At 53.9% G+C, this 26,889-nt stretch overlaps 10 protein-coding genes across 10 annotated transcripts; 7 read left to right on the top strand and 3 right to left on the bottom strand.

Annotated features, from left to right (window-relative positions):
• Nucleotides 1–666: 666 nt before the first annotated feature.
• V2A60_002006 (NADPH-dependent FMN reductase) lies at nt 667–1,446 on the top strand (the record flags this gene model as incomplete). The annotated part of the gene is made up of 1 exon (XM_083253358.1): nt 667–1,446. One exon carries the CDS (start codon nt 667–669, stop codon nt 1,444–1,446), a length of 780 nt encoding a protein of 259 aa, XP_083109484.1.
• A 303-nt stretch (nt 1,447–1,749) lies between these two features.
• V2A60_002005 (uncharacterized protein) lies at nt 1,750–3,477 on the top strand (the record flags this gene model as incomplete). The annotated part of the gene is made up of 1 exon (XM_083253357.1): nt 1,750–3,477. One exon carries the CDS (start codon nt 1,750–1,752, stop codon nt 3,475–3,477), a length of 1,728 nt encoding a protein of 575 aa, XP_083109483.1.
• A 541-nt stretch (nt 3,478–4,018) lies between these two features.
• On the top strand, nt 4,019–4,843 carry V2A60_002004 (uncharacterized protein; the record flags this gene model as incomplete). Its single annotated transcript, XM_083253356.1, has 1 exon — nt 4,019–4,843. One exon carries the CDS (start codon nt 4,019–4,021, stop codon nt 4,841–4,843), a length of 825 nt encoding a protein of 274 aa, XP_083109482.1.
• A 7,925-nt stretch (nt 4,844–12,768) lies between these two features.
• V2A60_002003 (uncharacterized protein) lies at nt 12,769–13,935 on the top strand (the record flags this gene model as incomplete). Its single annotated transcript, XM_083253355.1, has 3 exons — nt 12,769–13,137; nt 13,215–13,778; nt 13,861–13,935. The coding sequence occupies 3 exons, from the start codon at nt 12,769–12,771 to the stop codon at nt 13,933–13,935; spliced, it is 1,008 nt and encodes a 335-aa protein (XP_083109481.1).
• A 422-nt stretch (nt 13,936–14,357) lies between these two features.
• On the top strand, nt 14,358–15,173 carry V2A60_002002 (uncharacterized protein; the record flags this gene model as incomplete). Its single annotated transcript, XM_083253354.1, has 1 exon — nt 14,358–15,173. One exon carries the CDS (start codon nt 14,358–14,360, stop codon nt 15,171–15,173), a length of 816 nt encoding a protein of 271 aa, XP_083109480.1.
• A 118-nt stretch (nt 15,174–15,291) lies between these two features.
• Nucleotides 15,292–16,626, bottom strand: V2A60_002001 (uncharacterized protein; the record flags this gene model as incomplete). The annotated part of the gene is made up of 3 exons (XM_083253353.1): nt 15,292–15,383; nt 15,495–15,600; nt 15,655–16,626. The coding sequence occupies 3 exons, from the start codon at nt 16,624–16,626 to the stop codon at nt 15,292–15,294; spliced, it is 1,170 nt and encodes a 389-aa protein (XP_083109479.1).
• Nucleotides 16,627–17,083: 457 nt separating this feature from the next.
• Nucleotides 17,084–17,445, top strand: V2A60_002000 (U2 snRNP complex subunit YSF3; the record flags this gene model as incomplete). The annotated part of the gene is made up of 3 exons (XM_083253352.1): nt 17,084–17,086; nt 17,138–17,344; nt 17,401–17,445. The coding sequence occupies 3 exons, from the start codon at nt 17,084–17,086 to the stop codon at nt 17,443–17,445; spliced, it is 255 nt and encodes an 84-aa protein (XP_083109478.1).
• Nucleotides 17,446–17,688: 243 nt separating this feature from the next.
• On the bottom strand, nt 17,689–18,707 carry V2A60_001999 (Smc5-Smc6 complex subunit NSE3; the record flags this gene model as incomplete). The annotated part of the gene is made up of 3 exons (XM_083253351.1): nt 17,689–18,347; nt 18,411–18,624; nt 18,678–18,707. 3 exons carry the CDS (start codon nt 18,705–18,707, stop codon nt 17,689–17,691), a joined length of 903 nt encoding a protein of 300 aa, XP_083109477.1.
• Nucleotides 18,708–19,255: 548 nt separating this feature from the next.
• V2A60_001998 (mitochondrial inner-membrane-bound regulator-domain-containing protein) lies at nt 19,256–22,303 on the top strand (the record flags this gene model as incomplete). Its single annotated transcript, XM_083253350.1, has 3 exons — nt 19,256–20,399; nt 20,452–20,729; nt 20,789–22,303. 3 exons carry the CDS (start codon nt 19,256–19,258, stop codon nt 22,301–22,303), a joined length of 2,937 nt encoding a protein of 978 aa, XP_083109476.1.
• Nucleotides 22,304–22,832: 529 nt separating this feature from the next.
• Nucleotides 22,833–24,748, bottom strand: V2A60_001997 (translation elongation factor EF-1 alpha; the record flags this gene model as incomplete). Its single annotated transcript, XM_083253349.1, has 5 exons — nt 22,833–24,083; nt 24,380–24,442; nt 24,547–24,574; nt 24,640–24,678; nt 24,744–24,748. 5 exons carry the CDS (start codon nt 24,746–24,748, stop codon nt 22,833–22,835), a joined length of 1,386 nt encoding a protein of 461 aa, XP_083109475.1.
• Nucleotides 24,749–26,889: the final 2,141 nt, after the last annotated feature.

The following is a 26,889-nucleotide window of genomic DNA, read 5'->3' as shown; positions in this document are numbered from 1 at the left end:
GGGCAGCGCGCCGTGAGAACCCGTGTAGCCATGGCGTCGCCGTGCTCGTGCTGTGTTTGCTGTAACTAGCTCATTCCCATGTTTCATTCAATCGTGGACGGGCTCTCGTTGGAGAGTCGTTGCTGCCAATACTTGCGCGTTTCGCCCTGTATCTCACGCATACTTGCTCACATCTCCACGGCGGCGGCTATCTGCGGGGGGAGGGGGGAGGGGCGCGCGCGCCCGCGACTCAAATCTGAGATGGCATCGGCACCCAAAGCTCATGCGGGGTCAGAATGGCAGTAATCTCAGGAGTAAATACCGCTGCAGCAAAATAATCATGTGGCTTGAATATCGGTGCCGGGAACACATTGGTCGGGGGCATGCGTAATCGCGGGGCGGCCACGAGCTGCGGGCAACCAAAAAGGCTCGCAGCTGCTCATGCCGCATCTTTCATCTTGGAGATTGGTTTCCTCTATCGTGATCATCCGGTGCATTTAATACGCACTTGGATGTAGGTAAGGGCCGGATTGTCTAATCAACTCAACCCCTTCAAGCCCCCCTTCCGCAGCATCCGCATCACTTACACGGATCCTCCGCAATTTCCGCAGTACACGACAATATCCGCATTAGCAGCAAACTCTTGTAAGTCGCCAAACTCTGAGTAAGGTTCTATAAGACGGCAAGATGCTGCAAAGGTTTGGCGAGTACAATCCTAATCCTCATTTCCCACACTTACCTTTGATCCTACTCTTTGGCATTCTCATATCCGTCTTCGTTTCTCTATTGGTACAACAACCTACGACGCAGATCATAGCTACCATCCGCTACGACAACTTGACCATGCCTGCCAGCAGCATCCGCAGCATCGGCGTCGTCACCTGCAGCACGCGGCCGACCCGCGTCAACCCGTACATCACGCAGCACATCAGCGAGCTCCTCGCCGACATCATCCGGGAGGTGCCGGGCCTGCGGGGGGCGGCGCTCGAGACCATCGACCTGGAGGCCCAGGGCCTGCCGCTCTACGACGAGCCCGCCGTCCCCGCCGGCCTGCCCGCGGACGACCCGACGCCGCACTACCGCGCGGCGCACACGCGCCGCTGGTCGGCCGTCGTGCGCGCCCACGACGCCTTCGTCTTCGTCACGCCGCAGTACAACTGGAGCGTGCCCGCGAGCCTCAAGAACGCCCTCGACTACCTGTACCACGAGTGGGGGGGCAAGCCCGCCGCCGTCGTCACCTACGGCAGCCGCGGCGGCGGCCGCGCCGCCGCGCACCTGCAGCAGATCCTGACCGGCCTGAAGATGGTCGTCGCCGGCACCGCCGTGCCCCTCTCCATCAGCATGAGCGACATTGACGAGTGCCTGGCCGAGGGCGCGCTCACGCGCAGCGTGGTAGAGCGCTGGGCCGGCGAGGGCGGCGTGACCGAGGCACTCCGGTCGGCTGCGGGCGAGATGGGCGGTCAGTAAGAAGAGAGCCTGGCAGCCTGACAGCCCGATGGAGCGCAGTGGCGAGGTTTTCGCGGGAAGTGCGAGAAAAGGAGTCAACCGCGGTGTTGAATTTTATAAAATTTTAATGTCAATATTGTTCAAGCAATTCCGGGATAAATTGGAGGATGAGGAGCGAAAATGCACCTTACGGGGCGCGTTGACAACTGTTATTAGGCTAACCTAGACCAGACTGATAAGTTTTGTAAAAAACAATGTTCATTTCCAACTCTTCCACAAAAGCACTAAAATTACCAATTCAAATGTATTGTTGACTGTATCGACATGCCAAAGAGAACACAAAGGAATCGGCCGCAGCCGAATGCCGAACGCCGACGGCGTGTATACGCCGCGTGCAGTGAATGTCGCCGTCGCCGGCGAAAATGTGACGGGAGCCAGCCGTGCGCGCAATGCCAAGCCTACGGCTACGCCTGCAGCTACCACGACGCCGAGAGCACTTCGGACACGGCGAATGATCCCGCCCGTCGTCAGCCAGAGACTGTTCCGCACCGGTCGAGCCGCGCTGCCGTCAGCGCGACCGCGGACGAGGACGCGCAGCAGCCACCGCCACCGCCGCCGTCCACGCTCATCGTCAGCCGCGAGAGGGGACGCCTCATCAACGCCAACAGCGCCGTCGCGCTGCCTCACCTCGTCGGGCAGGAGCTGGCGATGGAGCAGCCGCTGCGGCTGCACTCGTACGCGTGGAACCTGGGCATCCGGCCGGAGCGGCGCGGCGCCGTGGCGGCGGCATCGTCGCTGTCCGACTACCTGACGCTGGCCGAGTGCCAGGCGCTGTGCGGTGTCTACTTTGCGGCCGTGCACCCCCTCTTCGCCTTCCTGGACGGCGAGTGCTTCGCGCGGCGGCTGGCGCAGGGGTGGCCCGCGCTGGAGGGGGGCGGCCGGCCCAACTTTGCGGCCGTGGTCGCGCTCGTCGCGGCGCTCGGCTCCTTCTTCGCGGCGCCGCCGGGCTCGGCGCACCCGCGCGAGCAGGACGTGCAGCGTCACGGCCTGTCCATCCTCGACCTCGCCCTGTCGAGCCCCGTGGCCGCCATCGACATGGACGCCGTCGCCGGCTGGATCCTGCGCGCGCTCTACATGCGCCTCACCACCCGCCCGGCCATCTCCTGCCTGGCGAGCCACACCGCGATGCACCTCTGCGAGATTATGGGCCTGCATCGGGACCTGGCCGGTAGCTCGGCACCGGCACCGGCGGCACCGGCGACACCGGCGACACCAGCGGCCCTGTCCAAGGCGGCGTTCAGCGATGAGGAGCTGGAAGCCCGACGGCGCTACTTTTGCGCGGCGCGCTTCCTCAACCTGCTGCTCGCCACCGAGTACGGCCTGTCCGGGGTCGCGCCGCGGCACGCCCGCTGCACCGCGCCGGTGAGCGTCCCCGGCGCGCACATTGAAGCCCTGCACGCCCTGGCCGGCGTGCTCGGCGATGCCGACGCGGCTGCGGGCGCCGGCCTCGGCTCGGACGACTTTGCCGACTTGTTCGCGCGCCTCCGGGACGTGCCGCGCGGCGACGACGCCGTGGTGGCCCTCTTCGCCGCCGATGCCTGTCTCTGCCTGCTCCGGCGCTTCGCCGCGGCCTCGAGCAGGCCCGGGAAGCACGTCACCGAGGTCTCGGCCGCCGTCCTGCGGCGCGCGCTCGACGGCGTCGCCGACCTGCTCGCGGAGGGGCGCACCTGGTGGAACATGCTCAGCGTGCCCTTTCAGAGCGTCTGCATCGGCGTGTCGGCGGACGACATGAGCCTGCTGTCGCTGCTGCCCGCCGCCATGGAGCTGCTCCGGACAATGGCGGACCGGTTCGGCTCGCACATGGCCAGGGAGGCGCTGGCGACGGCGCAGCAGGTCATTGCCGCCTCGCGCGGCTGCACCGACGCCAAGCTGGCCGTGAAGGACGCAGCCCTCACGCATGCACTACCGGCGGTCGACATTGACTGGGCTAGTTTTGATTCGGGGTTCGACTTGGGCGGTGAGTGGCCACCCGTCGTAGACTTTTTTATGTAGATACCAAAATAGTGATTTACATTGATTGCTTTGCGTTATGGGAGATTTCGTGTTGCAAAGACACCGCGATATAATGGAGATGGATTAAATGCCCGTCTGGTATCTCAGTCGCGAGAGAAGCCCTCATCTATACATTCGCCGGTCTCCGCTCGCGATAGCCCTGTCGCTCGCGGAAACGTGTGTAGATTCGCATCCTTCTGGTGGGGGGGTTGACGATGTATTGTATGCGGGTCATACAGGTCTCATCTCACCAATGCGGTGTAAGTTGGTGCTGTCGGAAAATGCAACCAACCAACTAGCTAGCTAGCATGGGATATAAAGCGAGCGATCAATTCACGTAGTTTGCGATAGTAAGCCGGCCGGGCCGGATAGCGTCATGCCCATGTTGATGCGGCCCCGCCCAGTCTGGACATCGTCAGCTTCAGCCCCAGCTCGACCGACTCAATTCTGTCACAAACTGCCCTATCAATTGGCGTAGGCTTTGGAAGGATCGCGACCGACACTATCAAAGACGGCGTTTCTGTTCAGCTCTCGCGCGGAAATGACGCAATACGACCACATTGGCGCCAAGTACGAGCAGGCGAACGAGCAGTTCTACAAGCTCCTCGAGGGCAAGCTCATGCAGAATGCGCTCGGCCCCGAGCTCGCCGACAAGTCCGGCCTGAAGCTGCTCGAGTTCGCCGCCGGCACCGGCTTCTACACGTCGCGCGTCCTCGCCTGGAGCCCCGACGCCACCATCACCTCGATGGACATTTCGCAGGCCATGCTCGACGTCAACGCCGCGCACAACGCCGACGCCGTCGCCGCGGGCCGGCTGCGCTACCTCGTCGCCGACGGGGCCCGGCCGCAGTCGTACGCACCAGGCGGCAGCGGCGGCGCGACCAGCGAGTACTTTGACGGCGCCTTTGGCGGCTGGTTCCTCAACTACGCCACCAACCGCGCCTCGCTGCGCGACATGTTTGACAACATTGCGCTCAACATCAAGCCGGGCGGCTTCTTTGTCGGCGTCGTGCCGTACCCGACCGAGGACCTGGCGGCGCGCGGCCGCGCCTGCAAGGAGCCGCCGCTGCGGGACATTTACCCGTTTCTCGACTTCACGCGGCCGCTGGACGACGACTCGGGATGGTGGTTCACGTGCCATGTCGACGAGACGCTCAACTTTGAGTGCGCGCACCACCGCAAGTCCGTGTTTGAAGAGGTGGCCGCCGCGGCCGGCTTTACCGACATTGAGTGGTCGCCGGCGAATCTGCCCCGGGAGGATTTCATCTCACCGGGTGCAGTGGTGAAGCATGACCTCCCCCCCGAAGTGTACAAGGCTTACACCAGTGTTGGGATTCTCTCGGTTATAAAGATTTACAAGAAATAGCAGAGCTCATAAATTGGCCGAGTCATTTCGTTGGGGGTCAATCGCCTTGGCAGCTTCTCCAAGCCCATTTATATATCTAAAGCACAGACTTTTTGCACATCACTTCTTCCTGTCTGAGTCGACTGAATTGGATGCATGGATGGTTGAACTCGGATCTAGCAGAGATTGGTGTCGCATGCAGACATCCCTTGAACAGCAGCAGCTTAGCAATTGCCAGCGCCCGTAGACTACTAATGAAACGATTCAGTGCTGATTTTGTTGACTTTTCTTTTCTTTTTGGCTGATTACACACTTCTGAAAAGTTCTCGAATTCTATAAACGCATTTGAGAATCCCCCAACTCTCTTGTCCATGCTTTCTACCGCGACGATACGACAGAAATTTCAGATGGTGAGCTTGCCCTTGAACGCTACCGAAGCTCTTGGCCTGACCGCATTTTGTGTTGGTGAGATTTCGGTGATGGGCGTTAACCTTTATTACGCTCCAGATCATTTTTTTTACCTCCTGTAAAGAATACCTACACACTGCCCTTGCTGTAGCAAATTGTACTTCAATCGTAGCGTCCTTTCATCCGCGGCTCAAAAGGTATATCGACCGCCCGGACGGTATACCAGAGCATTCGCCGAGATGGCACGCCCAGTCAATGGTGTGATAGATTTTTCCTTGGTGGCGCAAAGTTTTATTTTCTCAACCCGCGAGCCGCTGGCGAAGACCTGCGCAGAACCTGACGGCAGAATACCGGCGGCAAGCACTACAAAGGTTGACAAATCACTATACAGTTCATGCGCCTATCCAACGCTCGGAGAACAAATCATTTTGAGATTTTGGCATCGTGCGAGAACAGTAGAAGGAGAATTCGTTGAGCAATGGCGCCAATAGAGGGATAAATTCGCCTGTCTACTTGCTGGCTGAAACTGTTTGGTCTCGCGCATCTGAGGGGTTTCCGGACGGTTTCTAATGTTGTAGCAAACACTTCTACAAACTCCTAGAGATACCACAGAGTAGTACAAGCTTTTCAGTGAGCTTTGATTTCTCGGGTCGCCAGCCTCTATTCTATCTGTGCATGGACTTTGAATCTCACACGATGAACCCTCTGACAGTCAAGTCTCATTATTTACACTGGATGGAGGCCACAATATAGAGGCAAACCGCACCTACGTCAACTGTTATGTCGAGCAACTTGGACTTCTGATTGATTTTCGACTCGTCTATGAACAAGTGGACGATAGTATGCAAGGTTTACCGCCAATCTTTACTTTCGCCGCTTCCCCTTGGCAGCTTTCCTTTTGCAGCTCTTAGCTCCCTGAACTTTGCTCTTTTCTCCTTCTTTTCCGGGAGCTGGATTGCCAGCTTCATTTTGAGGCCCCTTTGCGCACTGTCTAAGCTTGGCTATATCTTTCGTTTTGAGGAGCGACCGATCCTTGGCGCAATCCCGCACAGAAATGAGACAGTCCTTACTTCCACCACAGATATGGACAGCGTGGACGCAGGCGATGTAGTCTTCATCGCTCTTCATTGTGATATTCGAGCAGTTGGGCACCGCGTCAATACAGGTTTGCTTTGTGAGATCGTTTGATTTGGTTTGACATTCCCTCTTTTCTTCATCTGACCCGTTCTTTGAGCACGCGTCAAGAGCCTGCGAGTCGTTTACCCCCACGCAGTATTCTTCAAGAAAGGCTCGCATTTCGGCTGGCTGGTGGACTGGGCTGTCGACTGTATTGTTGGCTGGCTTGTTGTCGACTGGCGTTTCGGTTGGCTTGTCGTCGACTGGCGTTCCGGCTGGCTTGTCTTCGACTGGTGTTTCGGCTGGCTTGTCTGTTGTTTTGTCGGCGTCTTGCCGGCATTTCTTTTCCACGGAGTGGCCCTCTTCTTCGCACTCTTTCTCGGGATCTGCGGATGAGCTAGGTCTCTCCCCACAGGAGACTAGGACTTGGAGCGCTTTAACCTTGCAGAGATGTTCCCTGTATTGCTTCTCGGTGAGTGCCTTCGAAAAACAGGGCTGTGTGGTATTATACGCTCTCAGTCGACAGGCATGCAGTAGCTTTCTCTGTTCCCAAACATCAAGATCTCCAGATATGTCTCTGGAACAGCTTTTCCCCATATCAAAAACTTGCTGACTGCACTTTTTGGCTTCTGAAGTTGTTTCTGGTTGGGACTGCGCGGCAGGTCCGGCCGTGTCATTTTGAGGAGTTCCTAGGTTGTCGACTGGCTTGTTGTCGACTGGCTTGTTGTCGACTGGCTTGTTGTCGACTGGCTTGTTGTCGACTGGCTTGTCTGCTGGCTTGTCTGCTGGCTTGTCTGCTGTTTTGTCGGTACGTTCTAGGCATTTTGCTCTCGTTGCGTCGGCCTCATTTTGGCACTTTGTTTTGAAATCTGGGTCTTCCCCGGATTTCCACAAACATTCGAGATGGAAAAAGTTGCTCTCCTCCTTGCACGGGAGTGTCTGCCGTTCCGTTTCGGTCATTGACTCCCCTAGACACAACTTTGTGTTCCGATCATGGTTCCAGTTACAGGCAGCTGCTTGCCTTAGCTCTTGCAGTTCGTTTTTTCCGAGTGCAATACCTCCCAAACATTTGTCGAGGCCTAGTTTATTCTCCGTTCTGCATTGATCTGGCGAATCTGCCTTTGTAATGTACCATGGCGAACCTGCTCCTTGTTGGGACTGCGAGGCTGGTCTGGCCGTGTCATTTTGAGGGGTTTCTGGGTTGTCGACCAGTTTGTCGGCTTGCTCGCTGGCTAGGCTGTCGACGGCATCGTCGCCTAGGTTGTTATCGGCTGGCGTTTCGGCTGGCTTGTCTGCTGTTTTCTCGGTATCTTCCTGACATTTTGTTTTCGCTGCGTCGCCCTCATTTTGGCACTTTGTCTTGAAATCCGAGTCTTCCTTGGTGCTCCCCAAACAGTGAAAATGGACATAGTTACCCTGCCAGCGACACTTAAGTTTCTGTAGTTCCGTTTCGCTTATCGACTTCTCTAGACACGGTATTATGCTCGCATCCAACCACCAATTACAGAGAGTTTGCTGCTTCTGCTTTACCAATTCTGTATTGTTGGCAGGTGGCGCTTTCAAACAGTTATCCAAGGCTCGTTTATTCTCTGACTCGCACTCGTCTGGCGAAGCTGCTTGCGTAATGAACCCTAGCTCAGTTGCTTTTTGTTCAAACGGCGAGGCCGATCCGGTCGTGTCATTTTGAAGAGCTCCTGGGTTGTCAACAGGCGTTCCGGCTGGTGTTTCGGCTTGCTTGTCGGCTGGCTTCCTGGCTGGGCTGTCGGTTGAATTGTCGACTGCTTTCAGGCAATCATCCCTCGCCGCCAACATCTTCTTTACGCACGTTGCGGGTTCCTCCGAACATTCGACCTGGACTCTAATCGCATCCACGTGGCACCGACCTCTGGACAATTGTAGCTTGGTGAGTCCTTTCTCTTGACATTTCAGCTTGTTCTCTTGAGCAGGCAAGCTGCAGGCAGCCGCCGACTTCACCTTTTCCGAGTTGTCAAGCTCTGGTGAAATTTTTTTCATACAGCTTCTATGGACTTCCTGACTTTTCTGAATGCATTCGAGTTCTTGTGAATCTGATCCTTGCCGGGACTTGAAGGCCGGTCCGGCCGTGACCAGACCAAGTAGGCCTGCAACGATGAAAGAACTGTATTTCATGGTTTCATGCGTTGAGGTGGGCCTGAGTAGATTGAGGGAAGCTTCGAGGTAAGAGATGGTGGTGAATGAGCGAAAGGGATGGCTCTACTGCACTGGATCTTACTCTTTATACAAGTTTCCTTTTCCTTTTTGTTTTGTTTAATTGAATAGGAACAATACCTTTCTTTGCCATCATGTTCAGATTTACATGCCAAGGGGAAATTGTCTTATGCCATTGTGATTGGCAAACCTGTGGTCAGTATTGCAATTTCCAATTGCCGCGAGGCGTCGCCAAGCTTTACGACTCAGCAACGGTTGCAGCAAGCCCATAACACGGTAATATAAAATTCAATACCAGTCTTATGCTATAGGCTAGGTGTGAACTCTAACATGACTTCCTTTCCTGTCCAGGGCGGCAAGTAAACAATCTGAGCTTTATCGAGTAAAAGTAAGGAGATGCGTTGATGTAAATAGCCTCGCGTTTGACTCAGTATACGATGAAGATTAACTGCTACACGGCAATCCGTCTCAACGTCCTGCCAATCCATAGCCTTGAAGCCAAATCTACTCCGTAGTTGCACTGATATACTCAGGAAGAGACACTTCGATGACAATCCCCACATGTCCATCCACTCTTGCTACGATAGAGGGGTGCACATTGGTGATGGATTGGTCTCTTTTTGAGTGCGTCGCTGGTTTCGGTAGAAAAACTATACGAGTCACATGACTTGGTATGCTCTTCTCATACCCAAGAAATTGCTTATAGGAGCCCGTGTGGTGATGGGTGGTACTGGTAAGAAAAAGCATCCGACCGAGTCAAGGCGAAAAGCCATGATTCAATTGGGCGCCTTGTTTGGATAAGCCTATGGAGGAAGCTGGTGTCGATGCTCCAAAATTATCCAAGTGGTTCATGAACTACTCATAATTATGTTTCAGGACGAACTGGGTAGTCACCTCGTTGAACACGTTTCTCGAGTCGTTCCCTCAGCGTGTTTTTTCTTCTCTTGGCCCCAATGATGTCGTATAGCTTACGTGGTGTTTCTTACCTTGTCGCTAGGTACAGTGAGTAAGTAGTCATGCCAATGCCAATGTGTCGTGGCAGGGAAATGAGAAGTGCCCTAGCCAAAGGCCACGGATGCATGACGCATAATATAAGTATACTGGGCGCCGAGAAAGGTACTCCTTTCACTCCTTATTTAATCATGAAAAAGGAAGTACTTGTCGGAGTCAAGATGCTTGAAGATGCTCCTGAATGATCAAAGTTGGCTGTTAGTTGCCTACTCAGTACGCAAAAATCCCCCATGCATTCTACTAATAATTAGGCTTCGAGGCCCGCTATATCAGTAGATAACAGGCCATGCGCTACTGATAGTTCGTTACTGAGTAGTAGTCACGGCTGGGCGGCCTTCAGTCCGTCCTATCCACACCATTATTAGTACTATCGTTCACAGACACTAGTCAGTGATCTGGGCTGTCAGAGTAAAACAGATACATTTACAGTACAACTAGTAGTTGGGGATGCTTACGATTGTATAAAGGAAACAAATTCATAAACCTGGCCAATTTAAAGCTGCATTTTTGTTTCATGCCCCTGTTTCAAAATAAATCTGGACATCAGGGTAACAATGCTCACAAGGCACAGTGCTTACCAGTAGGCCACCGTAATTGCTTTTCGGTGGCTACCAGAAAGTGGACGTCGTTAAACTCGAGCCCGATTCGCCTTCCCTTCAGCAGCTCTTATCACTAAGCCTTTATCGTCTTCATTTTCTCGTCACCCATAAGCTTCATTATAATTTTATTACTTCGTACTTTCCATCCCATTTGAATGGTCTGCAGTCGCTACTACTAGCGAGTGCTAAATGAGATGTGGTCATAGATGTTTTAGCCACGAATCCCACAACTCGGAAAACACCAGTTTTTTTTTTGTTCATTATATACGAAACTTTGCCCCCCTATGCTCAGAACTTGACGCAATTTTCGCGGAACTACCCTCTCGAATGGCTAGGAACCGACTAGCCTAGTAATGGAAAGCATAGAAGGGATCTCGTCAATGAGCAAGGAAATGATGTCAGCGCCCGGCATCTATGACCGAGAGTTGGGATTGCAGATCAGGAGAGTAACTGACAGTTTTGACGAGACATCCGTAGGTGAGAGCCTCGCGATAGAAGAGAGTAGAAAAAGGTGAGGTTGGGCACGACTACGCAGATACTAAGTATCGGCCGGCTGAGCGGTCGACCCTGCAGCAATCCCCTTGATCTACCTGACAGTTAATTGGGCACATCAAGCTACGAACGCAGTCCGGGGCTTATTAAGATATGAGTAGTCAAAGATCCTAGACTTGAGTGCCAGTGTATAACAATCGACCAATCGATATCTGGTAGTTACTCTATTGAAGCGCATGCTACTGATACAGTCGGCGTTCCTCCTCTTTCATCTTGTTCCGTAGCTTCATGAGAACGCGCCGTTCAGCCCAAGGCTGCAAGTATTCCAGGCTAAGCTAACAACGTTGAATGCGGTTCATCTTACCAGTTGCCAATAGTAACTACTTACCTACTGCTTAAAGTCGAGTAAAAAATCTATTCTTTGGAGGCATGTGTGCCGCTGCGCCTCTGTAAATCAGTCGACACCGCATTTCCTATTGAAAAAAAAGCAACATGTATTTTAAGAACCACTGACTCATCTTTCTGACAAATAACCAACTAGATTGTGCCGCTCGAAATAGCCGTCTACTTGCGCACAACTAGGCTCCGGGACTCGCTAGTGTAATTTCCTTTGCGCAGAATCTGCCTCGGACTAATAAATCGTGGGGTCCCGCAGCCTCACCAAGGAGGTATCAGTGCCGGCACGCCGAACGGATCACGAGGCCTACCTACTGCAACTGGCTTCAGTCAAGTATTTCAAATCCAAAGTCTAAATGTCCCCTACTTCCTCTTCATGTTGTGCAATTCAGTCTAGTCGTGATGTTGAATTTGAAAGAGGGCGCGGCTCCGCGGGAGCGATATCAAGGGAGGCTAGCAGGTCTTAATCACGTTGATCAGCGCCTGCATTCTCGTCCGAACTTCGACAAAGTATGTCATGTGCATCCAAGTAACTCTACAAGTTTGGAACCGCTGTCGCAAACGCCAGCCACTGTGCATGCCGCGCGGTACCAGCCTACTAGCTAAACTTGGCCGTGTCTGAGATGGAAACAATGGGTACTCAACAGTGGCCCTCGTTAATCAATTCGGCATAGGCCGAGTTTTGGCTAGTTAGTTACTGAGTGTAGCAGGGTTGGCGGACCTCTAGCTCGTCGTACAACTCGTACAACTCGATCCGCGGATCGCCTCAGCCTTATCAGAGTCTTTGGCGTAACCATTCCGCCTGCTCGGCCTGACGCACTCCCTTCGTTCCCGTTTCCTATTTTGGTTCACAGCCGTTCGACTCCTCGAGTAGGAGTACCCTGTTGCACCAAAGATGCAGCTGCCAGCACACATCTTGTCAATTAGTTGGTTGGCTAATTAGCGGCTCTCGGAAGCACTTCCCACTTAACTCTCCATTTTAAGGGCCCGTGTCTAACCTGTTTCCGCTTGCATACTATCCATACAAAGTATTTCATTAACCCTCCCTCCCTCATCAATCATCCACGCCGGCAATCAGGCTCCTGGCGTTCTTTTGCAGCCGCCCTCATCGCTGGCCCGCTTCATGGCATCACCACCAACAGCAGGACCAGCGGTCGGCAACCAGGCTGTGAGATTCCACAACCACCCTACCCGCTTCTTTCACTGTCTCGCATCTCATTAGAAACGATATTCCTCAAAGAAACACATCTCGAGTGGCCGCTTTCATGTCCTGTATCGCACTTGTTGGAATTTCAAAGTCTTTCTATTGTACATCACGATGCCTGCCAATCCTACCACTAGAGGCTGTGATGCCTGCAGAAGACAGAAAAAGAAGGTAACGTAGCCCAACTACTTCCAAAGTAGTAATTACTCGATATTGATGGCAAGTGGCAGTGCGATCAACTCCAGCCAGCCTGTGCACGTTGTCATCGCCTGCGAATACAGTGCACCGGCCGTGGCACAGTGCAATTTCGCTTCAGAAACCAATTTGTGGACGAATCAGCGAAATCGAGAAGAGCATCGGAGGGCCAGTCATCTGCTCGTGCTGTTTGCCCTCGAGACCTCGCGCGCCAGCAGCAACTCAGAAACAGACCGCTATTGCCTCTTGTCAAGTCTCCGACGAATGAAACGACCTACTCCGTGTCGGGATTCGTGTCTATACTGGAAATAACAGATCCACGGTACGACGTATTCAGCATGAGCCACTGGCTAGGGGACCTGCCTAAACGCTTTGGGTCCAACAAGGCTCTCGATGCTGCGATACAGGGCGTCATTGCTTCGTTTCCCTGTCTCTACTCGAAAACTGTGACACAAAGGGCTCTGAGTGCATACGATGAGGCGTTGAGGTACGTCCGGCTGTCTCTGCAGGACGCTCGTACAAACGTTGATACCGAATGCATGAGCGCGTTGTTCCTGCTTCATGTGATGCATGACTGGATCGGCAAGAGACAGGATGCAGACGGCATCTTTGAGCTGGGCATCTCATACGCTCTGAGAAGTGCTAAGAGAGGGACCGCACTGAGCGAGTTCGAAAGGGCGGTGCGCCGCACCATCTCGATCTGTATAGTGCGTATCCTCATATCCTACGGACGACCGCAGAGCTCGGAGCAGGGTTGTAATCGCTGACCGGGCTTCTTTTCCAGATTCTAGAGAGCTTCCATCGCCGCGACATCAACCTCGAGCAACTCATTGGTACTCTCCTCATTACAGAAGGTCCCAGACCATACACTCGCGCCGACGGCAAAGCCTACAGCAGCCTCACCATAGCGAGTCTTGTAAAGCTTCCCACGCTCTTCCAGGAGCCGAAACGCCACCTAGAGCACATCAAACAAGACTACAAGATCCTTCGACTCGAAGTGCCGCTACTTCGAAAACAACTCATCGAGCTCCGCGAGTACGCAGCCTCACAGGTGGCCATGGGCCAGCTGCCGCCGCCAGCCCTCAACCGGCTCATCAGCAGCGTCCGGGCGGGCTACGCGCTGGCGCTGTCGATCCAGATCAACTTTGGCTCCGTCATCCAGTACTACGAGCCCGACTTGGACTTCCAAACAGAGCTAGACGGCCTGTGCGGCCAGGCGCTGGAGCTGGCGGCGTTGGTGGAGGACTGTCGTCCGATCGGGAGCGGCGTCGCACGCCTGCCCATGGTCGCTGCCTGGCAGACGACCGTAGATCCTGTCCAAAAGGCGTTGCTAGAGGAAACGATGGAGGTTTTGCGGAGAGATGCTCCAGAAAGCCAAGACTGGCCTTCTTTCATACCAAACATAATATACTCACACAGAGCGTAAATAGTACCAGGATGAGGTTCTCATCAGAGATCGGCTCATGCCTGCCAGTTTCAATCACACGATTCGGCAGGAGAAGTAGTAAGCTTGCCGATTTGACTGCAAGATTCATCGGTCTTCTTTGCTTTGTGCCCTGTTAATGTGACGTGTAAGCGGCATCGTGTGTGCTGCGGGCGGGCTGGGGCCGTCGTACTTAACGGCCGCTTAAGTCCGGTGCCTCAACCGGCTAATTAGCACCGCCCACCGAGACCACGTTACGAGTTGCGCGATGCTTTCAATGACAAGGAGGTTTCGGTTTTAAAATTTTGGAACAATATGCATTTATAATCCTCAAAGTAATCTCCGTTGCGGCTGTCAGTCATGAGGCCGCACCGGGCGTCTATAAAAGTGACTGTCTGCTCGACAAGAGACCATGTCTATAGGATGCGCGGATGCGGCTGCGTTAGAACATACTTTTTGTGTATATAAACTTCACTACCATTTCTCGTGCTAACTCGCATCACTATGGCAAAAGTCTGGCTCATTACCGGTTCCTCACGCGGTCTCGGCCGTGCTCTGGCAGAGGCTGTCCTCGAAGCCGGAGACCTTCTCGTCGCCACGGCGCGCGACCCATCTCAACTAGACGACCTCGTCGTCAGATACGGACCAGGCCGCATCGTCGCCCGCCCGCTCGACGTCACGGACCCCTCGAGCGCCGCCGCCGCCGTCGCGGCGTCCGCCGCCGCATTCGGACGCCTCGACGTGCTCGTGAACAATGCCGGGTACGCATGCGCCGGCTCCGTCGAGGACGTGTCGCTCGCGTCCTTCCGCGCCCAGGTGGAGACCAACTTTCTGGGCGTCGTCAACGTCACCAAGGCCGCGCTGCCGACCCTGCGAAGGCAGGGCCGGGGCCACATCATCCAGATCTCGTCCGTCGGCGGCCGGGTGGGCTCCCCCGGCCTGGCGGCGTACCAGAGCAGCAAGTGGGCCGTCGGCGGCTTCTCGACCGTCCTGGCCGCCGAGATGGCGCCCCTGGGCGTTCATGTGACGGTGCTCGAGCCCGGCGGGATGAAGACGGACTGGGTCAGCATGGCCGTCGAGCCCGTCAGCGAGCCTTACCGCGCGACCGTGCAGGCGCAGATTGATCGCCGAGCGGCGCTGAGCGCGACCTGGACGGAGACGGTGGATATTGTCAGGAGTGTGCTGCATGTGGCCAATGTACCGGAGCCTCCACTGAGGATGCTCCTGGGAGAGGATGCCGTAGAGATTGGCAAAGTCGCGGCCAAGAACTTGGCCGCCTCGGATGAGAAATGGGAAGAAGTGGCAAGACTCAAGGTATAAACTAGTTTACCCGCTTCGAAATGGCACCTTTATAGTGAAAATACAATTCCATTTGGGTATATTTACGCAAGCTACTGACACATGTCCCGTCCGGTGTACATGACTTTCTGCCGACCCATCATTGAACACGCTCAATTTTGAGCGTGGGATTCTCCCTCTCCAGGATTGGCTCAATCATCTCTGGGACGGGTACGGCAACGGATTTGACATCTATTGCGTGGCTAGTGCCATGCGCCTCCTGCATGTGCGCAGGGAGCCTCTCTGATGCACACCGTTGGGAGCAGTATACTGTGGCCCGTTTGTCGTCAAAGCATTGCTTACACAGCACAGCCTGGGTTGTGTCGTCTGTCATCTCGGTATCCTCATCTTTGAGCTGAATACAGTTCTCACCGGCGCTGCAGTCGTGCCTCTTCCCAATATGCTCTTCCTGCAAAACTGTTAGTCATGGCAACAGAGAATATACCTGCTTTGTTTCACCCACCTGTCCCTTCTGGTAGCAATCTTCCGAGCAGTATACTGTCAGCTCGTCGCTTCCGCCCAGCTGCACGATTGTCTGGCAAAGAGAGCACGAGAAAATTTCCTGTGTAGAGACTGTGCGCTGGCATACTGCGCATGGTGGTAGGTTGTAGAGCACCGACTTGGCCTGAGCTTCACGAAGGAGCGCCTTAGACTCCTTCCTCTTCTGCTCAAAGGCCGTCTTTGCCCTGCGCAATTCATTCAGGCGGCTTGCATGTGTATCTCTTTGGGGTTGTGAACTCCTGCTGCGGTGGTGATCTTCAACGATACGGCCGACAATTTGCTCCAACGTCAAGCTGTCGGAGGCTTGATATTCGTCTAGGTAGGGCTGAGCGTGTTCGAGAACGCTGTTGCCGTCCACACCCTTAAAAATCTCGGTGATGTATAGCTTTTTGAGCTCATCTGGTTTGCCTTTGAGAGCTGACACTTTTTCGACAAATGCGTCAACTTTTTCCGACCAGTTTTCTGGCTTGCCGACACCCAGCCACATCATGGCGACGAGCTCTTCGCGGCTACGGTCTGGGTCACCCAGCATTCCTCTCATTTCTTCGATTGGCGCGTCATGTTCGGCCACTTCAAGGAAGTCAGGATGCCTTCTCAGGACCCAACGATACCAGGCCTCTTTTTCTGATTCGATGTGTGCCTCGATAGCCTGCAGGCTTCCGTTATTGTTTTTGACATCCGTGAAGAGGTCATCAAGCTCCTGTAGAAACATTCGCCGTTGCGAGAACCACTCTTTCTCCTGGCTTTCGCTATACCTTTTCCTCATGCGATCAAGAACTTTTCCGTAACAGTCTTTGCATTCGACTACATGCTTCTTGCCGCAGTCCTGAACGCATAAACTCTTGAGCTTATCCACGTCTGCCACACAAAGACTCCGTTGGCTGCGAGCTGCATTCAGCTCAGACCAGTGTTCTGGCAGCACTTGACTAGCCATGATCAATTGGTCTCGCTGGGTTGAAGTCGAGCTAGTAAGTGAGGTTGAGTCGCGAGGTAGCGCAATGAGGCCAGAGCACGTGTTCAATATACCGCCTCAGCACGGCCGCCAGCTCTATGGCCAGCTTTCAAGAAATCTCTGAAAAGAAGTTGTTGGAGATGGCTCAGCTAATTCGTCAGGGGATGTTTGCAACTTATTATCCGCGTGATCCCTCGGGAAGGATGTGTGGTTGGCGAGAACTCAAAGTGAGACGCGACTACCGAACATCAACCGGCTACGAATGGCCCCACTATCACCAGCCTCTGCGCTCGGTAGCTCTATGAGAAACACTTCATAAATGAAATAGACCTCCGCTTCCTGGGAATTACTGAGCCTTTAGAACTCTACTGCGCATAAACCATCTATCTGGTATCTATTCGTCAGATACTCAACACCTCACTGCGAATTACCAATCACAATGGTCAGTTATAGAGCCTGCTCATTGTTTGCGCATGCACTAACATCACACCAGGCGGACAAGCTTCGTACGCAACAAGAGCTCGAACGGCTTCAAGCGAAATTCATCGGTACTGGACATGCGGATACGACGAGCTGGGAGTGGCGCACGAACATCCACCGCGACACGTATTCCTCCATCGCGGGCCACCGCCCTCTCCTGTCGTACATTGCGCTGGCTGAGAACGAGCCGCTGACGAAAACGAGGGCGAAAATGATTCGAGTACGTGTCGAGCGATTCTTCTTCTTTACCATGCGTTGGAAACTAATGCTTCGCAGAAAATGCTGCAACCTGCCGGTCCCCCACCAGCGCGCGAAGACTGAACGACCGAGGGTGCAACTCCATGAGCTCCATCACGCAAAGCCATCGGTCACGTCAAGACGTTTTACGAGTTTCTGTTACGGCGTTTGGGAAATATACCATTGGATCAAAAAGAATTGTTGTTATTCTGTTCTTCACATCACATGCTCAATGTGCTCGAGCGTGTTGACCTGAATCACAATTGTATTATGTGTGTATGTGTATCATGTGTATCATGTGTATTATTTGTCCTCTTTCATGTGAATTCACATGATGGTATCCCCGTCAGCATCTGCAGCCCCTTCCTCTCTCGGCTGCTTGATCCCAAGACTAGACCGCAGCTTCCTCTCCAGGTCCTCGCTTGGCTCGCCATATACTTCTCGCACAAATCCCATCACGCCGTCTAGGCCAATCTCCTCTCTTCCACGGGGCCCGAGGTGCCATGTCACTATTTCTTCGCCGTCATGGCCAACAGGCGGCCGGTCCACCTTGCGCACCACGTAACCTTGCCGTTCCATGCGCTTGAGGGTCAGTTCGGTCTTTTCGCTGCCGACGTTCTTGTCGGCATTAAGTCGGGAGAGATGGCGCTTCAGCTTTGGCTCGCTGAGCTCGTTGGCACTGAGCCATATCAGTGAAACCACCATGGTATAAAAGGCAAGGTATGTGGCTTCGTCCTCGAGTGTCGGGATTCTGGACGGTGGGATGATGGCGGCGGAGCGATATGCGGCCGGTAGGATAGAGGTGAGTATGTACGCGCCAGACCCGGTCTTGGGCTGCGCATTTGACCTCATGGCTTGACGTTTTTCTTGCAGCAACATCTTTTCGCGGACTGGCAGCTCTCTAAGCTCCATGCCCCAGATTGTTCGTAGTTGCTTCTGCGCCAAGGCAAATATCCTCCTAAAGGCCCTACCCTGGCTTCCAAGGACTTTTATGGATTAATACATGCGTGTAGAAGAAAAAAAATCTATAATCCTCATCAATCACTGACCTCGTTCCTTGATTCCGTCGCGTCGTATTGGCGTTCGTGAATACTCGCAGGACAGAGCATACCGTACCAGCTTCTTTGCCAGCATCTCGTCCGCAGCATGGCTCGGGTCTTCATTTTCGCTTGCCTCGTCTGCCGTATCTGGTTCTTCTGCCGATCCGTTCTCGTTCTCCTGTTGAAGTTGAGTACTATCCTCCTCTGGCTCATCGTTTACGGCCTGCATTATGTTAACTGTGACTGTCGCATGTAGCAACCCGTTACGGGGCGTACCAGTCGGCCTCGGCGCCTCGATGGCGGCATTGTGCAGAGATTTTGCGTTTCGAAAAACCGAAGTAAAGTTTCGCGATAATCGAATGGTTCCGGAAACGCTGTTGAATGGGTGATTGTCGCGTTTGCAAGGCGAAGCACAATGGACGAGCGTGATACAGTGCAGCGCGTAAGTACAGCCGCGTCCCTAACTTATGGGTGGGTGGCGCTGAAGGTTGGTCCCGAACTAGGTGGTACCTAGTAATTCTTCCACGGCAGTAAGTACCTACTGGTAGCTCTACGCTGCGACATTCTCTGTCGGCTCTCTCAGGTTTGAGGTAGTGTAAAGGGTCTAATACCTCAATATCCTCGATTCGTTGGAATTCTTTTCAATTTGAGGGTGCATATTAAACGATTGCATGAACGTCCATCCATTCTGTTTACAACAGTGACAGCACACGACAGGCAAAGTGCAGAAAACGCGCTTATCGTTATCGGCGACAAATTTAGCCACTACCCCTGTCCTAATTGGTTTCGCAACATTCTGGTTCTTCGACCATCAGCTATACAAATGTACTCGGGCTACATGGAACATTGATCAGATGCTACTTCGATCGGTCCAGCTGCGGCAAATTGCATCCGCGCGACCACTGTCGCTGGCACGATGGAGCTCTGCTGGCGTCCACAGGGCCTTGAGCGCTACCCCTCGGCAGGCCAGACAACGAGACACGACAGAAAAGCTGTATTCGCCAGAGCAGATGAACGACATGATACGGGGCTCTTCTGGGCCATCAAACCACATGTATCATGACTCAGTCGTCAGGGTCGAGGGTGATAATCATGTACAGACTTCCGGTCAAGAGAAAAACCATGATGAACCGCGAAACACAGCCGAAGCCGCCAACAGCAAATCGAACACCGTTGAACACGAAACGATGCCTGACATTGAAAATTACGAGCCGACCGATGCCGAGATTGCGGAGGCGCTAGCATCCACAGATACTTCTCTCAGCGACGAGGGATTGTCGACAGAAGAGGCTGCAGCAGTAGACGCGAACACACGGTATAGCGGTTTGGCTCATGGCGAGTATGACTCTTTGGCTTCGGAAGATGATATTCTTTTCGAGACTTCTCCCAAAGAAGCACCATCTCGAAGCCGCCCTTTCAAACACGAGCTTCTCACCCACCAGCACTTGGGCGTTTCAGCGCTCGGTCGCCCTGTAGAAGCCCTTATTCTCAAGGACCCAAACAGAATGCAACGCTCAAGGAAGCAAATTCCAGTCCTCGAATCTGAGGAGGCAGACGCTAAGCCTGTGGTCGAGTTAAAGTGGACAGATTATGTCTTGAAGCCAGACGACGAACAAGACCCTGTGCTCGAAGCATGGGACAACATTGACGAGATGCGACCGGCCGACACGACAACGATACCTGTCCATGAGTATCACAGACTAGTAGCAGCTCTCGTCGATGGCTTTACGCAGGGACAGCTCAGTAGCTACATCACTATGAAGCACGCACAGGAGTTGGAGGCCCAAGCAAAAGAAGAGTCAAACACGTACTCCTGGATTCAAAAGCAGACCCATTGGCAACCAGGCTATCAAATCGAGCTGGAAAGCAAAAAGCCAAAATATGTATGCTCAGCGACCATCATTGATAAAATATGGAAGCTCGATGTTCGAGAGCAGGTTGAGTCTCTTGGCCGAGCGCTGTTATGGGTTCACCCTGTAACATTCAGACTGCTCACAGGTGCGGAACAAAGCTTAACATCCGTCCAGCTGATACTGACAAAGACTTTCAGGGCACGGGAAACCTGTTTTAGAAGCCATTCAGCGTGAAATGCTAAATCCCGGAAACAATGAGAGACTTGCCGCCAAATCTGAAGAATCACGGATCGGCATATACGCCTCCAAAGCAGCTATTAAACCAATAATAGCGCGGTTGAACGAGATTGCACAAGCAGTCACTTCTGCTCGACTCTCGACAGAGACGGTCAAGAAAGAGAACTTGGCAAAGCCTATACTCGATAATTTGGCAAACATCACGAACACGATTATAGAAAAGAGCAGCAGCGGGAACGTAAGAACATGAGCAAAGAGGACTACATTCTTCATGACTTACGCTAATTTCTCCCGTAGGAATTGATAGTTTACTGGATTGCTGACAGCGATAGGCCAAAGCTGATCAGCACGGACGTGGAAATAAGCACTACACGAGAAGGGCCGGTCGACATCGTTTGGCGACTCCTCATGGCTGGCCAGAGTGCGGCAGAAGCGGAAGCCGATGATGCTTCCTTGAAGGTCCTCGCCGGCAAGGGGCGGCGCACGAAGCCCAAGAATGCTGTATATCTCGACTACCACCGCGAAGCGCGCAGCAAGTCGTGGTGCGACAAGCTCAGCGCGTGGACACGCTACGTCGACGTCGTCCGCAAGGTAGAGAAGAACGCTCTGCCATCTCTTCAACTCGCCACTCGTGTAGAGCTCGCCCCGCTGCTATCTCCATCCATTCCCGATGCTGCCAGGATATCGGACGCGACATTCGCGACATTTGGCCACGTGCTGCATCTCAAAGAGACTGTTGCCAAAAGTTCAGGCAAGATGAGCGCCGGTAGGAGCAGCCGCCGCATCCTGTCCCCCCTTATTCCGCACCCCGCCGCGCTCACCACGCTGTCGACCGGCGATGAGCCCGTCACGCAGTCCACCGCCATCGTCCTGCACTTTTCCCCGGACACGACACGGCAGGAAGTCGGCACCCCAAATGGTGCGCTGCCGCGCGTACGGCTGACGCTCCCCGTTGACGAGACCACTGACCTGTCCAATTTTGACGTGCCGCCCACCTCGACCCTGCACGCTGTGGCGGCGCAGCGCGTCCAGGACCTCCTCCTGCCCACGGAGAGCGTCGACGTGCGGCTGACGCAGCAGCGTCTGCTGACCCTCAACGCTGACCAGCTCGCGATGCGCCGCTTCTTGGCCGCGTCAGAGTTCAACTTGCTCGAGGGCCGCCTGCGGACCCCTAGCCGCGTCACCCTCGCCCTGCCCGGCGACGATAACGGCGCGCCGTACCTCTTCATGGGACTCGAGGTGCGCCAGGCGGTCGAGACGCGCCTCGGCGGTGGCCACACCCTCCGCTATGAGAGCATCGAGGCTGGCCAGCATGGCGGTCAGCGCCAGGAGCTGTCCCTGCACCGCCACCACGCGGCGGGCAGCAGCAGCACAGAGCAGCAGACTAAGGACGACGGCTTCCTGCAGCTCGTGGAGGACCTGGCCGTTGGCAACGTCTTCTCGTGGAGCGACGGCGCGGCGCTGATGCAGCAGCGCTCCAGCGAGACCTTTACAATGGACCTGCTCGAGGACGCGGCGCTGGATGAGGCGGGTGAGGCGTCACGGCTGCAGGACAGCGACACTATGGAGCCAGAGGAGGATGAAGGGCGGCGCGCTGTACAGTGCGATGAGGCGAGGGCCGGGAGCGAAGAGGTTGGTCCTTTGGAGAGCGAGCCGGTGCATGCGCACGATGATCCCCTCCGCACCGGGGGGCATTCAACGGCTGGCCAGTCACACTGCTTTGCCTCAAAGGCAGAGCAGCCAGCAACAAGTGAGGAGCTCCCGGCACCGCACGCAACATTCGCCAATGGGGATGCCTCATCATCATCATAATCGGGGGGGCAAACTATAAAAGAGAAGCAAAATGTACCAACACAATCATGTATATTAGAAATCATATCACTGTAACACGTATTCAACGACGGATGCCGGTCTGCCTTCTGCGATAAAAAGTCAATGCTACACTGTACATCACTAGCACAAGAGAAGAAGCAATGTGAAGAACATCCATCACAATGGAGCTACAAGTATTCAGCAAAAGTCTTAGCTACTTGCTTATGGACGTCTTCCAAAGTCACGAATCGAGCACAAGGAAGAAGCATATCACATCATGGCAAATCAGGAGGACAATTTCAGAATCACTTCTTGACTTTCTATTTATCTTCATTTTTTCGTCACATAACACATTATGAGAAAACCATGACAAAGAAAATCCCTAATCGTAGCCCTCTCACGATTGTGCCTCGGCTCTTCAAGCCGAGCGCTCATGAATAGCAAAAATTTTCGTCTCAGTCATAGAAGTGTGCTCATGAAACCAGGACCGCAGGACGCGACCGACCAGAAACAAACAGGGTTATGTTGCTTATTTCTTGGCACCGGCCTTGGCAGCAGACTTGGTAACCTTGGCGCTACCAGCGGCGGCCTTCTCAACGGACTTGATGACACCGACAGCGACGGTCTGACGCATGTCACGGACGGCGAAACGGCCCAGAGGGGGGTAGTCGGTGAAAGCCTCAACGCACATGGGCTTGGAGGGAACCATCTTGACGATGGCGGAGTCACCAGACTTGATGAACTTGGGGTTGTTCTCAACCGACTTACCAGTACGGCGGTCGATCTTCTCGAGGAGCTCGGAGAACTTGCAAGCAATGTGGGCAGTGTGGCAGTCAAGAACAGGGGCGTAACCGTTACCGATCTGGCCAGGGTGGTTGATGACAATGACCTGGGCGTTGAAGGAGGCAGCACCGTTGGGAGGGTCGTTCTTGGAGTCACCAGCGACGTTACCACGACGGATTTCCTTGACGGAAACGTTCTTCACGTTGAAGCCGACGTTGTCACCGGGAACACCCTCGGGCAGCTGCTCGTGGTGCATCTCGACGGACTTGACTTCAGTGGTGACGTTGGAAGGAGCAAAGGTGACGACCATGCCGGGCTTGATGATACCAGTCTCGACACGACCGACGGGCACCGTTCCGATACCACCGATCTTGTAGACATCCTGAAGAGGAAGACGGAGGGGCTTGTCGAGGGGACGCTTGGGGGGCTCGATGGCGTCAATAGCCTCGAGGAGGGTCTTGCCGGTGGACTTGCCGGCCTTGGTCTCCTTCTCCCAACCCTTGTACCAGGGGCAGTTGGTGGAGGGGGCCAGCATGTTGTCGCCGTTGAAACCAGAGATGGGGACGAAGGCAACAGTCTTGGGGTTGTAGCCGACCTTCTTGATGAAGTTGGAAGTCTCCTTGATGATTTCCTGGTAACGAGCCTCGGCCCACTGAGCAGTGTCCATCTTGTTGATGGCAACGATGAGCTGCTTGACACCGAGGGTGAAGGCGAGCAGAGCGTGCTCACGGGTCTGGCCATCCTTGGAGATACCAGCCTCGAACTCACCAGTACCGGCAGCGATGATGAGAATAGCGCAATCGGCCTGGGAAGTACCAGTAATCATGTTCTTGATGAAATCACGGTGACCGGGAGCATCAATGACGGTGACGTGGAACTTGGGAGTCTCGAACTTCCAGAGGGCGATATCGATGGTGATACCACGCTCACGCTCGGCCTTGAGCTTGTCAAGAACCCAGGCATACTTGAAGGAACCCTTGCCGAGTTCAGCGGCTTCCTGTGTGAGAGATCATGGTTAGCAAATAATTGGCACAACTGATTGCATATGATTCTTGGTTGGCCGCTCAACAAGCGATGAGTTCGATGAGGGGCAGGCTTGCAACAACGCGGCGGGGTATCCATGACCAGCCCCACCGGAAACGATGAGGCACCTTGAAAATTTTTGCCGCAGCAAGGAGGGGTAGCGGCCAGTGGCCACAGTGACGGCGGCGATCGCTGCTGAGAAAAAAAATTTGCATAGCAGGCGATCGAGAGCGACAAAGACGACAAAAAAACAAGAACTGAGATTCTTACCTTCTCGAACTTCTCGATGGTACGCTTGTCAATACCACCGCACTGGTAGATCAAGTGACCAGTCTGTATGCGGGTTAGCGATTGCACTCATTGTGGTCGCGGGCAAGGCGGGGTAAGCTTTGCAGAAGCGGAAGCGCCGCTCAGCCGTTGAGTGTGAGTAAACTTACGGTGGTAGACTTGCCGGAATCGACGTGGCTGTTTGAGTAGTCAGTATTCATTGATGCTCATCGAAATCGAAATCGTTGGGCGATGGAACGCACCCGATAACGACGACGTTGATGTGAGTCTTGTCGTCCTTGCTGCAGAGAGACTGTTAGTGTGCTGCGAGTACTGAGGGGCCTTGAGCCAAGATTGGAAAACATACCCCATTTTGAAGGTGTTTGTGTGTGAATGCGAGTGATTCTTTTGTTATGTCCTTTCGGAAATCTGGAAGGCGGCCAGGTTAGCAAACAACGCAGTCGGTGGCAGAGATGGAAGAAGGCAGCCTCGAAGTCATCGAGGCGAGGGCTGAGCAGGCGCAAGCCAAAATGGAAAACGTACGTGAATTCGCAGATCGGATGCTTGAACCGGGTATGCGAGACAAAGAGCAGAAGAGAAGAAAATTTCCAAAGCTGGTGGTGGGAGGAGGAGTTTAAAAGGTCTGGCGGGGGAGGGGTGGAGTGAGTGGGAGAGGAAAAAAAAAAACCTGGCTGGTGCACGAGCTGGCGCGGGGCAACGAGAGAGAGGGAGAGTGGCGGGCAGCCAAGGTGGTCCACTAGCCCTAACAAGAGGGAGGCCATGTTTTTTTTCTTGGGCGCAAGCAATAAGGTGAGGCACAAAAAAATTTCTTCTCTCACTTCTTCTTCACACATCGCGGCATTTCCACTTATTTTTGGAGGGGCATCACCAATCAGCAAACAGAGAGGGGCACTGGCGCAGCAGTTGAATGCCACTGTATGGGCACCACTCGGAGGATTGGTCCCCATCGCAGAGCATCAAGGCATCCAAGAGTGATGGATTGAGTCAACTGGTGAATGATCTTCTATTTGCCATTTTTCTTTTTATTTCCTCCTTTGCCGAGGGCGACCACAGGGCACTTGAAGTATACTTGACTGTGCTGTTGTGGCGACTGGCTACCCCTCCATGCCCCTCCCTCACTGCGTTTGTTATCTTTCTGCTGTGGCGCAGAGTTTTTTGCACCGGCAGCACAGGCCACCTTATTACGTCGCATTCAGGTATCTACCTACCCAGGTAGGTAGGTAGCGAGGTACCTGCATAGGTAGGTAAGGTACATTCTACAACTTGATGCTTGTAAAAGTACATAGAGATACATTTCTAGCAACGTATCGACACGCAGCCTAACCGCCCGTCTCTGCAGCCCCATGCCACGAAACCAATCGAGAGGGGTTGGTTGGGTTGCTATGCGACGAGAGTTGCAAGGATGTTTTCTTCTTTTCCTTTTTTTTAATTTCTTTTTAAGTAAGTAGCTGTCCCTCCCCTCGTAGCCACTGAAAGCGGGTGCTTTAGGTGGATTGTGATACCTGTCGAGTCTCAAGTTGCATCGCTGCTATTAGTTCGTTCTGCAGGCTGCAGGTTCTGGTTATTTATGGGGCATCTGCTGGTCTGGCTGGTTGCTGGGCTAGCTCTGGAAGAGAAAAATTCGCATGCATCAGCCACACCGCAGCCAAGAGATGGCCACGCAGGGAGTGATGAGTGGCCACGGCACCCGATGGCCTACATATAAAAAACTACGAGATGGGAAGTGGCTGGCTAATAGGATAACAGTCTGTTCGTATTGGGTGAAACTGTGGCGATTTCTGGATTGGGTGGTCGAGTCCAATCGATCATCGACCAGCGCTGTACTTCCGTACGTGGGGAGTGATGCTCGGGTCACCACAGCGGGCTGGCTCTGGAGATGGTTGTCGGTGGCGTTGATCGGTCCAGGCTAGACTATGAGCATCAAAAGCTGTGACTGTTTCGGCGACGATGGAAAAGTTTTGACGCAACATGTACGGATTCTCAAAAGTTAATTCTATAGACAGAAAAGCCACTTGACAAGTGCAACTACCTTGACGGTCTAGCGCTACCTGTGAGAGTTTTGCAAGTATTCTAAGTGGTGCTGGCAGAGAGCGAGGCTACATGAGATGCCTGAGGCTCCAAGCCCATAGCTACCTGTGTGGCGAGAGAGCCTACTTACTCAGCGTCCGTACAGGTAACAAGCAGCTACCTCAGTACCTTAGGTACTTGGCGCTCTTCGACCTGACTGGCTAAGTAAGTAGCTGGTTCCTATTCTGGCCGAAGCGGTCGGAGCGTCCTCTACGACGGGCCAACACTTGATGCCGCTTCAGCAACAATCACATGGAAAATAGTTTTTGACACGCTGAGGATGGGATTGTGATTTCCATGACTTCTTCTGATAGACTCTCAATCGCGAGGCATGCAGCCAACTGCTCGTCATTGAGCCCTCGACGCGCCCGCAACCTAAAAGGTACGATTTGTTTGTGTACGCGGGCCGCAGCGGCAGACACCAG

This window comes from Cordyceps javanica, chromosome 1 (genome assembly GCF_051103115.1).
Source record: "Cordyceps javanica chromosome 1, complete sequence".
NCBI lineage: Eukaryota > Fungi > Ascomycota > Sordariomycetes > Hypocreales > Cordycipitaceae > Cordyceps > Cordyceps javanica.
This window is presented reverse-complemented; position numbering and strand designations above follow the sequence as displayed.